Here is a 12292-nt window from a genome sequence, read left to right on the forward strand (position 1 = left end):
GGCACTATGGGCGTGGCCTCAGGGCCGCCCCGGTGGCACACCCGGCACGGCCGCGCTCCCAAAGCATGCCCGGAGCGGGGGAAGCCGTGCTCCACCCGGGACACCTCCTTGTCCCGGACACGGCTCCAGCTGCCGCGCCTGACAGGCTTATCCTGCCAGCTGGACATACGTTTAGAAGTAAAATTCTTAAAGATGAATGTAAGTTGAAATAATAGTACAAACACCACAGACCATCGGGAACTGGAAGTAAGTTGGGTTTTTTCTCTTCTGTATTTAAGACGGGAAATACAGTTTTACAAAACGTGTATATTTCTCAATTACTGCTTTTGTTAATGACAACTCAAGTGAGAGAACGACTCTGGTAATAACAGAATTATGGAAGGGTTATAACGTGTGTACAAAAATATGAACAACATTTACACTAAATAACAGATTAGTGACATTAACACTGGCAGCCAAATTCAGCTTTGGTGTAAACTTGCAACCCCCTTGACCTGCTTGAAGGCTGCATTTGTCTCAGTACCTGTGTGAAAAACGTGCTTTTTACACAACACTGGATTTTGTGCTTCCACGCGTGCCTTGGAATTTCTTCTCCTAAACACAGCGTTTTGGGCCAGCACCTACTACTCCACAATGCATTCATACTCGTGTGTGCCCTTCTGACATTCAACTTGTTTCAAACAGGAGTACGGAATAAAAGGGAGCACGCGAGATACTTCCAGGCAAGTGTACAGCTTAAGGAGTGTTGAGTACTACCCGCGACTGTGATTGTAATGTTAACGACAGCAGTAATAACCTCGCTGCAGGGCGTTTCCCGGCAAATACTGGGATTTTTGGTTCTTTTTTTCATAATGAGCGCCCACAGGTGCAATCTCTCTAACACATTAGAAGTAAAAAATGCAGGATTTAGAACCTCCCTGTTATTAATTGATTTATTCCTACATTATGCTAAGAGCCATCTTTCTGGAGCTTAAGTGTTCTTGCTTAAGGCTAACAGCCTGTTCTTAAATCAGCAAACCATGTACTGAATTTTAAGCATGCAGTTATATTTTACATGGGAACGCTATGGGATTCAGGCTAGTTCAGAAAGTCAAGTTGCTTTGTCCAGAGATGGACATAAGCTTGTGCTGAAATACATCTCTGAGTCAGGAACAAAGACAAATAGGATGTCTAAATACAGTACTGGACCGAGGCTCTGCCTCACAACACTTTGCTTCTGTGCCTCTGAATAAGTCACACAAAGACAAAACTTAATGAGTGTACACCCTGTTTCTGCCCAGATGGAAACATCCTGCTCCTGGTTTCCAAACAATCTGCAGCAAAACCTCATACAAAGCACTTTTGAGGAAAGGTAGAGGCACAGGGGAGCAGACACAGAGTAAACAAATGCAAACCCTTAGTCCTTAACTCCATTTGCTATTGACATCCACCCCCAAGGAATGATCCTGCTCACTTATGTCTCCTCTTTGAAATACACGGTAAGGCAGGGCTTTAACCCCCCCCAAAGTAAGGAAGGGGATAGCCCACGAAGGCACAGAAAGGTTCCTCAAGCTTGATATTCTCGAATGATCCACCTCATCCCTCTTTTCCTTACAAAACTTGCCACCTTTGGAGCTTGTTTCACTGCCAGCAGCTTGGCTGTGCTGAGTTCCACTTCTTTGGCAAGCAGGGCTGATCAACCCTCTCACAAAGGCCTAACAAGGTAATGTCTGTAGAGTGCTTAAGAACATGCAAAGTGCAATATAAGTGCCAAATGTTCTTATTTTTGAGATTAATGAATTAATACTCCAAGAAATAGAAGCACTGAGGTAACTACAGCTTAAATACTACATTCCCTCATGATTAAAAAAAAAACCCAGCTAACTCTCTTTTCTCTAGAAGATGAATCCTGAATATGAAATGGTACTATCTTATTTATATTCTGTCAACTTTAGCACAGCCACAGAGTGTTCTTTTAATAACAGCAAAACATGAGCTGAAGTTCTCGGAGAAACTAAGAATTCTACACTAATGAGTTCCTCAAATCCCATCTCTGTGCTGTTCCCAGCACATGTTTACTCCCATTCATTACATCCAGAGGAGCTGGTATCCATGCTGCTGAAGCAAAGCACAGTCCAATGTCAGATCTGGCATTCTGATGGCTGAACAGACAGAAATATCCCCCAGCAAAGGTCAAGTAGAACCATAATCTGCATGAGCTCTCTGAAAAGTTCAGGTTTTGTCATTAGTGAAGTCCGCATTGCTCAGCTGGGAGTAAGGCTTTATGTCTTATCCAATGCACAAGCTCCTATCAGAGCACTCCAGCTGTCAAGTATCAACTGATTATCCTGAGGGTCAGAAGAGGATGGATGTAACAATGAATTAAACACTGCACATACCTTTTCTGTTTTGTTCCTTTACCAACTTGGCCAATGGGCCCAAGATTCAACTGACTAATGATGTGGTCAATGAAACCAAGCCCTGCATTCCTATGCACTGTGTGATAATGACGTGGCAGAAGAGTCAGTAGCACCCCAACCAGTAAACAAACACTGCTGTAAAACACTAATGCAAGTACTGGAACCCAGCTGTTTCCAGGTGTTGAAAAAACACTGGAAACATCCCAACAAGGTGTCCTGGTTCTGGTGAAACACTACCAGCTGCAGTAGGCCCTGCTTAGTGGTTTCATTCTGTTTTCCTACTCCAGTGCTCGTGTCAAATGTTCCCTTCATCGATGCTCTGCAGCTTCTGTCTTTGGCTGGCATGGGGCCTGGCACCACGCCGGGTGTTCCCACTGCTTCCTGCCAGAGTCCACGAGGGGAACGGGGCTCCTGATAAAGCATCTTCCCCAAAAAGGCTCAGTTTCACATCAGCTTCTATAGCTCGGGCCAGACTGGCTGCATAACTGTCCAGAGATTTATGGACTTCAGCTTTTACATGAAGAACAGAATTCTTTGCAGCCTCTGAAAAAAAAATAGATAACGGTAAGCATGGCTGTGCAAATGCTTGAAAACTAATATAGATCCTGTTGTAAAGGCATGATCAAGCCTTCTGCAAAGTAACTACACATTTACCAACAATACCCAGGCTTCCTATACCATTCTATGAACACAAAGTTTCAGAGTGACCTGGGATTATCTGTGTCAGTGCAGCTATTTTTGTAGCATCTGTACACCTCTCTACTCACCAACATGTCGAGCAATACAAGAGTTCATCCTAAATTTAACTCTTCAGTGAGGCTGCTGAAATAATTTAAAGCCTCAGGGATGCTGAAAAGCCAGAGACTCATCATGGAGAATTGCTAAACCTGTGGGGATTTGTGCACTGAGACTTCCCTCTTTCACTCTCACAAGAAATTAGATGTCTGCTCCTACATAATCACTCAGAAAGATAGTGGGAAATGTATGCTAATGTGTTTGTACAAAGAAATATTCATCTTATGGTGGGAAGAGGACAAAAGGGAATTCTGCCAAGATGTTTAAAAATTCCATAGCAAGAGTTTTCTCATTATTTCAGGTTTTATTATTACTTGATTCTTAAAGGCATTCTGCTCATTTTCATCCTCTCCACAATCATATATTGTTTAGAAAATTCAGTTGTTATTATCAAGTCTTCTATTAAAATTATTGTTAACTATCAGCATAAATTAATGTTCCGACATTTTATAGATGATCACAGCAATGTTCTGCTAGCCCAGAATCAACAAGCAAGTTGACTGAAAAAACTGGATGTGATTCATCTGTTTTCACCCATATCTGCTGAGGAACCCAAAAAAAAGCGAAGTAGAATTTAAGTATAAAGTAAATGAGACAGAACAAAATTATATTCAAGATCCCTGAAGTCTGTAAATGGAAGAATTTCAAGTCTATAAGTGACAAAGTTGAGAAGAGACAGCAAATGAGAAACACAGGGATAATGCAACCAAAATATGAGGGCAGGATAATATATTCCCCAAGAAACACAAAACAGACAAAACTTGTAACAGCCACCAAGATGAGTGGAATTGCAGACAGGATACTGCTCTGCAATTTTTTATATATGCAGGGAATGCCAGCTTCTAACTCTTGTCCTTGCCTGCTGTTACTTGAGATCTGGAAGAAAGGCCTGATTTTGCTTTCTGTTGTACCTGCATGAATGATCTGGTCTGTCAAGACACACAATGGTCAGATACTTTTCAAGACAATCCTCAAGGTCCTGGGAGGCTTCCTGAGCATTCAATATAGTTGACTCTGAGCATTTTCATACTTACCCCTACACTCACCTTTAATTTGTTCCACTTCATCTTCAAATGTCACTGAACTCCTCCTTCGAGGGGGACAGATGCAGTGTGGGGCATGAGGGCCATCTGAGCTATAATCTTCAAGAAGCATTGTATCTGTTCCTGAAAAGAACAAGAACCCTCAAGTTAAACAGTAACACTGCGATACAATATGGTGACAAAACATTTTCAGCCCATTTTCAGCAGTTCCTTCAAAAGATGTCTAAACCCAGCTTTTTTGAGTAAATTTCAGCTCAAATGAAACACTGCACAGAAAAAGAACGAGGTCAGTTTTCATTGAAAGGATTGGGAAATCTTCTCCTTAGAGACTGGGCATCGCAGGCCCCAGGATCACGTACTACATGCAGAAAGCAACAACGCAAGAAGGACTAAGGCTTCCTTCTGCTCTGTAGTAACTCACAGTAAAAGCATCCAAAGTGAAACAGTATTTCACAGTGGACCTCTGTATCCATTCCCAGGCTATGGACTGTGCTCCCTCCTTAACGAGCAGTGGCACTTCTAATAGCCTTTTGGTATCGCTTCAGTTTTGTTCATTTGTTTAAACTTCTGTCACAAGATGGTGACACAACATCCTCTTAACTAAGGCAGGTTTACCAGGAGGCTGCTCTCTCTTTATCACATACAACTGCAGACTATCCACAATAGACAGAAAACTACCAGCACAAAACAACTACCAAAAATAAATCCCAGCTCCACAGACTTCCTTTACAAAAGTAGGACACAAATCCCTTACACCAAGCAATGTTTAAAAGATCACCCTCTGGTGTCTCTAAAGCAGAAAAACTCTCTAAAATAACTACTGCAGTTGAGGACTGGTAGCTGAGTTAACTGCCAGAAAAATCTAGCAACAGATCTGGATAGAAAATTACCATTAGAACTCTTTTTCCCTTTTCCAAACCATCTTCAATTTAGAGATCTTAAGGAGTAATGAAAGCATAAGTTGAAACCATCCTAAGTGTTTATATTTACACTGCAGGATGAACAAGACAAGGTCTCTTACAAAATAGGAAACAGAGAAGCACATTGTTCACAGCACTTTGTTGCTCTGTTCCTTGTGGATACAGAGAAAGTCTCCAAAGAACAACAGAAACTGAAGGAGAAGGACACAAAAGCTGTGAGCCTTGTTCCCAGGACACATTACCAAGGGAGGGTCACCATTCCGTAAGCAGCATTTTGCAAGTAAATCTATTGAGAGCAAGGGGGGAAAAAAGCAACTGCAGCAGTTTCGTTGGAACAGCTAGAACAGATGCTTTATGTCATTTGTCCACCAGAAGACATCTGTTTGTGTAAATATTGACTGTCCACGAGAATGCTGCCAAGTGCAAACTTCTGCCCAAGTAGGGAGCAAGAGATTTGCAGTTACCTGAATCCTGTGAGCAGCTGAAACCTGTGTCTCCTGTGCTGTTGCTGTTTCCCAGTGGCCTCCCACCTGCCATGAGGGCAGTAAGATGAGGAGATAGTCCCAAATCTGCAAAAAAGTTTTGTTTTTGTTACACAGTGAATGATTAAGGGGTTTGCAATGGTAAAAACCTCTTCCAGTAATACCCACTCTACTGCCTTATTTATTATTCTGCATATAAAACTTACCTTGGTGAAGCAGAGAGCACAGCTCCTGGACTTCCCATCTTGGAAATCCAGTCAGCAGCTCTCAGGTTTGGAAAGGCAAGTCTCCTTTCTCTCTACACCATCTCTCTCCCACTGTTCTTGCAACTGCATGTGTTTTATCAGCCAGACAGGCTGAGCACCAAGCATATGCTCTCACATGGATGGGGAGATTGGCCAGGGATCTTCTAGAAGGAGAATAACCTGGTAGCCACCAGCAGCTCTGACAGGCCATTAGTGTGGGAAGAAGCTTAGGAGCATGTCTGGGGACCAGAGATGCCCAACTTCTTTCAAATCTCCAAAACAAGAAGGGAGGGGATTGTGGGATTTTTACAAAGGTGCTGCTTTGGATCCCACCTTGAGATTTTGTTGTGAGTTTGCTTGGGGGTCTTTTTCTCCTCCCTATCAGCCTCCAGCTAAGACATCTGATAAGAAGCTGACAACTTCAAGTTTATCACTTGGAAAAAGAAAAGTTTCCTGTCTTTTCCCTCCGCACCTCAGTTTCCAATGTATTACTCCATATCATTTCCTGAATACAGACTTGCCAAAGCTCCTGAAGGTTGTTATGTGGCTACAGCTCCATAACTCTTTCATTTACATGACAGTCTCTCCCTGTGTTCCCATGCTGCAGAAAAGATAATGGATGCATTGCTGCTCTCATCTTCCTTCTGCATTTTAGATCATCCTTCCAAATTAAATAATTTCAGTTCTGGCCTTTGCATGAAATATCCCTTGAAGATGTTCTATTTTTGGAAGCTTCTGAACATGACCAGGGAAATTATTAAAAATCTGAATGTCACTGCATTGCTACTTAAAAAAAAAATTAACAAGCCACCAAATTGAGCAACTGGAGGTCTCAGTCTGCAACTTGGGAACACACCAAATAGTTCTATGGTTTTACACACATAGTAAAATACAAAGTTTTACTTTGTTTATGATCTTTTCTTCCCAACCATTAAGCCTAAAAACTGAACTTGCAGAAACAGTTACGCCAGTGGAACCTTAGTGGATTTTAGACAGTTGTAGCATAAGGCTGTTAATCAAAGAAAAAGTGCAGTAAAAAGTACTGTTGGTACAGCTCAAATCTGGGCAACACAAAATGGAAGGCACACAAAAGGAAATGCTTGAGAAAGAAGAAAATAAATTATTTTTATTAACCTCATCACTATGTATTCTCTGCCTGAGAAAGTTTTACTACAGTAGGAGAACGATGTTAACTATAAAAAAAAGAGGAAAATTCTCCTTTCAAATGTAACCTGACTGGTAAAAGACTGCTGAAAATTCCAGAAACATCCAACTCTCTTTACAGAGCCCTGAAACATGCCAAACACAGGCAGACAGGAAGCCTTGCTCTTGGTGGTATTAAGGAAGTGTCTTTTGCAGCCAGATCTTACCTGTGATCCTGTTGGAAATGCTGAAGAGCCTCGATGTCTTGTGCCGCTGAACAAAGGACTTGCGGTAATACCGATCCCCAAAGCACATTCCCAGGAGCTCCTTGCGCACGGTCTTGTTCCACAGCCCATAAATTAGCGGATGGCAAATGGCACTGGAAAAGGACAGCCATGTAGCCAATGTCTCCAAAGCAGGGGAAATACTGTTTTTACCCCAAAGTGCCTCTGATGTTATTACTACCATGTAAGGTCCCCACGTAATGACGAAAGCCCCGATGACAACCAAGATGGTTATGAAAGCTTTGCACTGGTTGGCTGAGTAAACAACCCCTTGGAAAGCGTTCCTTCGGCTGCCAGAGGAGGACGTGGAAGTGCTGGAGTTCTTCCTCCCATTCCTCTGCGAGTCCTCCTCCACAATGACAACACTCCCACAGTGGATTTTGCGGGCCTTAATCCTTGCCACACGGAATATGAATCCGTAGCAGATCATCATGACCATGAACGGCAGCAGCGCGCACCAGATCTGCCAAAAGGCCGTGTAGGCAGCCTCCTTGTGCCAGGCTGCCACGCACATCCACTTGAATTGGTCAAATTCCAAAGAGGACCAGCCAAAAAGGGGAGGGAGGCAGCCAATAAGGGAATGCAGCCAGACGTACACAAGAGCTACCACTGCTCTGTTGCCCGTTATCTTCATTGGATAAACCATAGGGTACAGCACAGCGTAGTACCTGCGGGGCAAGAAAAGAAGTAGTCCACAGGAGCAGAAAAGACATGCAATAAAGAAAAGAGCATGCTTTAATGATGCTGGTATCTAGTTCTTTTTTCTTCAAACAGGCTCAGAAGCCCTGTTTCTAGAAATAATTACATGTAAAAGTAGGTATCACTGCAGTCAAGACTGTCAAACTTGGCTGAAGGGACACATGCAACCATTAAATCTGTACCTATGTGTGGGTGTATGTTTAGGGTATAATCTGGAATTTTAAGTCACTATTTCATGTTTATCAAATAGTATGTTATTATACCATCAAGAGCTTTAAAAAACTCTAGATGACTAATGTCTGCATTTTCCAGTATTGATGACCTCACTTTCTTTTGCTCCACATCAAAATTTCATGAGGGGCTGAAGTAAAAATGACAGTCAAGCAGTACACCCTGTAACCCTCTGCAGTGCTTCTCAACTCTATGAACAAGCAATGGTTACTCTATGAGAGGAGCAGACAATTTGTTACAATTCATTACCAAAGAGCAGCTTACCGGTCTATAGCTATGAGTCCCAGAGTGAGCATGCTGGCTGAGCTGATCAGCATGTAGAGCAGGGCTGAGAAATTGCACCAAACAACGCCGAAGATCCATTCTCGCCTGATGGAGCTGGTCACGACAAAAGGCAGCACCAGCACGGAGAGTAGAAAGTTGGAGAGGGTCAGGCTGAACACAAACTTGTTGCTCAAGGTGAGAAGGTACGACTTGCGATACAGGGTGACAACAATCACCAGGTTGCCCAAACAGATGAAGATGGCAATGACAATTATAGCAATGGATTCGGTGACTCTGACTGCCCCATCTTCCTCAGTGGTCAGGTTCCTCAGGCCCTTCCCATTGCTGAGGGAGGAATTGCTGCTCATGGTCAGAGCATGCAAACCTGGAGCAGCCAAGACATGCTGAGCAGCTAGAAGCAGAACAACGCTCAGAAACATTCAGGTAATAGTTCTTCAAATTCTTTCCAAAGACTGGAGGCCCTTTTGCCTTTGTTAAAATTTACCTGTAGTATGCAGGAAACTGCATATTTTAGATGGGCAAGTGAAGGGGCAGTAAATTGCCTGTGGGCACACCAAAGAGAACAACACCAAGCCTAGAACAGGGAAGACAAGAAGGTGTGAAGGGGGGGGGGGGGGATAAGAAAGAAAATACAGATTTTCTACAGACCTTACTTGTTTCTACGTCCTACTTACCAGCCCCTTCATCTAGGCTGTGAAGAAACAATAATGTAACTTGTTTCTTCAAGAAACAAGACAAATATAAAATATCTTTGTTTCTCTTACTTTAAAGAAAGTAATTTCTTAAAAAAAAATCTGCCTATTCTGATAGTTACCTTGTATTCTGCCTATACAGCATTTGCTAGTGGTCTGTGGATGCCTGGCTAGTCATACCCTGCTGACTCTTAACAGTCACTAAGTAACATTCAAAGACTCAGGGACCACTGCACGTACTCTCCCAACATCATTTCTGCATGTTCATAATCACCTTAGCTACTCTGCTGATTGTATTTTACTGCCAGCACCAAAGGACTGGAGGAATTGGCTTTCTGTACATGAGGTTTGAAACACAAACACACTTCCTTGCATTGAGGTCCATGCTACAGAAATGCTTTAGAACCTGTAATCCTTGACTCTTGGTGTTAGCATCCATCCAATTTATTCACAGCCTCATTTTGTGAAACCTTGTTATTTCTTCCAATTCCTTAGCAATTCCTCTTTTCCCTGCTGCCTCTAAATAGTACTCACTACCTACTTCGTTCAGTCCTTCACCCATCTGCAGGACAGCATAATGAACAAACAAACAACCAAAAAATTCAAATATGCAGACCAAAAAAAGTAAAAGAGTCCACCAATTAATATAAAGTTGATTTTAGCATTTCTGGGAAGTAAAGGACTCAGGAAAGTTATCTTAGCTAATTCTGCAGCTGTGCCAGACATGGGTCCCAGACAGTACTCACAGTAATGCTTCCATCTGCATGGCTGCTGTGGCATTAAGCAGCACTGTCAGTCTGGAAAGATGCCTTTTTTCCATTTTTATCTGTACTTTCCTAGGAACATAATTAAAGACATTACTGGGCCATGCTTTGAAAAAAACATAACTTAGCTCTTCCCTAGCCTCTGACTGAGGATAAAGTGTGCAAAAACACTTCCCCTCGAGTTTCTTTCTCTCTCAGCATGCCTGCACCATCTCTGTGTGCCCTTCCAACACTTTTTGGCCGGAGCGGGTTTTGGAAAGGCGGCTTCCCCCGCGGCCGCTCCCTGCGATAGCGATGCTCGGGACACCTGGCGCTCCGCGTCCCCTCACGGCCCTGCTGCACCCTGAGGAGGAAAGCGACGTCTGTCAGAGGTGGCCCTCCCGGGCCAGGGCTGCCCGGGGCGGGGACAGCATCCCCATCCCATCCCGGCCGCGGGCAGCGCAGTCAGGCTTCCCGCACACCCACGAAGCGGGTGGGACCGACTTCTAAATACGGTGGGTAAGGGGGGTTTCGCCATTTTGCCCCTGCGCTCCCTCCGGCAGCGAACAAAGGGCTGGAACAGGATCCTCCGCCCCGGGCATCCATCGCCTCCCCACCACCCGCCGGCGGAGAGCGGGTCCCGCCGCCTCTGTCCCCTCCCCGGCTCCGCACTCACCGCCCGCCGCCGCCAGAGCGGGACGTTCCTGGTTAGGGCGCCCGGGATCCCCGTCAGCCGCGGCGGCCCGAGCGTCCCCCGCCATAGACACGGCCCCGGCCCGTACCTGCCCCTCCCGCCGTCCCGCCCCGCCGCCTCAGGCCGCCGCGCCCCCTCCCCGCCCGCCATGTTCTCCGCGGCCGCGCTGGGGCGGTCCGCACGCTTCCCGGGAACGCAGTTAAAAGGCAGGAGAAAAGTACTTCACATGGATGAGGTAAAGTAATTTGCCCCGGTTCGTAGTGCCAGGCAGCTGTAGAGCCTAAGTGCTACACTTCCTAGACCCCAAAACACTATTAAAAGTAACAAAAAGAAGATTTGGGGAAGAGTTTCTCCCGCGTACACCTCTGAAGCAAGACATTGGATATAGGTGTCAGTATAAAGGGCACAGTATAAAGGGTGAACAAAAATTAAATGCCGTGCTTGTGCCTCCCTAGTTCCTGCCTTTCCCTGGCAATGCCCTTGAGTGCAGAGGGTGACTGCCCTGATGTGAGCTGTGCTATGTTTTGATTGCTCTCTGGAGTTTTTAATGCTGTGGACATCAGTTTCCTGTGGCTGCTGCCTCAGTTCGCTCCAATGCTGCAACAGCAGGAGCTGGACTGTGTGTCTTGCTCCTGTGCCAGGGGAAGTCCATAGGGAGTTTGTCTGCCTTTTCGATGATGCAGAAAAGCAAGACAAGCACCCACCCATCAGTTCTGGAATGCTAAGCTGATGTATCATTTTCAACCAGTTCTACTGATACTTTTCTACAGGACTTTTTTAAGCTTACCACGCCATTGCACTTCGACATTTTAAAAAGACCATCTTTGGACAGCATTCAAAAATGTATCAAACCAGCACAAGAGATTCCATAATGAGCAAAAACTGATGCACAGAAGTTCCACCTGAGTGTGAGGAAGAACTTATTTCCTGTGCAAGTGACCGTGTACTGGTTGCCTAGAGAGATTGTGGAGTCTCTCTCACTGGAGATATTCCAGACCTGTCTAGGCACAATCCTAAACCATGTGCTCTGGGATGACCCTCCTTGAACAGGGAAGTTGGACCACATGATCCACTGTGCCCCATTCTAACCTTGCTCAGATGTGATTCTGTGTGCACACACATGTGTGTACTAACACAGCACAGGGCACCTGTGTGATGGAACCAGGTAATGCTTGCTGCAACTGTGAGTGTGGCCATGGAGATGGCCCAGGGCCAGCAGAGGCTCCAGAGCTCCCCAAAACTGCTTGTACCCAGCTGTCCCACTGCTCTCGGCGAAGTAGCCATGGGGAAGTGGCTGAAGGCACAAGCATGTGTGGGGCACACAAACATTCTCAGCTGGCTTCTGGAGCCCAGCTTCGCTGGAACAGGGCTTGGGTGAGCTTGTTGGCTCTTCATCCTGGGCAGGGGAGATTAGAGAGCCCACTCTCCCCACGATGGCTCCAGCAGCACAGAGAAGTGTGGACCCCCTTCCTCACCCACCTGCCCCCCCATATCACCTCACAGAATCACAGGCTGGGTAGGTTGGAAATGGCCACGATGGGTCATCTGGTCCGACTGCCCTGCTCAAGCAGGGTCATCCCAGAGCACATGGCACAGGGCTGTGTCTAGACAGGTCTGGAATATCGCCAGTGGTGGAG

At 45.1% G+C, this 12292-nt stretch overlaps 1 protein-coding gene across 3 annotated transcripts; it reads right to left on the bottom strand.

Moving 5' to 3' along the window:
• Nucleotides 1-241: 241 nt before the first annotated feature.
• On the bottom strand, nt 242-10720 carry GPR161 (G protein-coupled receptor 161). 3 transcript variants are annotated; one of them, XM_053971400.1, is made up of 8 exons: nt 10638-10720; nt 9965-10054; nt 9011-9100; nt 8506-8917; nt 7255-7979; nt 5622-5726; nt 4241-4360; nt 242-2942 (listed from the first exon to the last, which is right to left on the bottom strand). In XM_053971400.1, the coding sequence occupies exons 2-8, from the start codon at nt 9996-9998 to the stop codon at nt 2695-2697; spliced, it is 1734 nt and encodes a 577-aa protein (XP_053827375.1). In that variant the 5' UTR covers nt 9999-10054; nt 10638-10720; the 3' UTR covers nt 242-2694. The 3 variants fall into 3 exon arrangements, with proteins under 3 accessions (XP_053827375.1, XP_053827376.1, XP_053827377.1); XM_053971401.1 differs by having other exon boundaries at nt 8506-8890; nt 9965-10325; nt 10638-10706; XM_053971402.1 differs by lacking the exon at nt 9965-10054 and having other exon boundaries at nt 10638-10685.
• Nucleotides 10721-12292: the final 1572 nt, after the last annotated feature.

The sequence above is a fragment of the Vidua macroura genome, chromosome 2, assembly GCF_024509145.1.
Source record: "Vidua macroura isolate BioBank_ID:100142 chromosome 2, ASM2450914v1, whole genome shotgun sequence".
NCBI classification, from domain to species: Eukaryota; Metazoa; Chordata; class Aves; order Passeriformes; family Viduidae; genus Vidua; species Vidua macroura.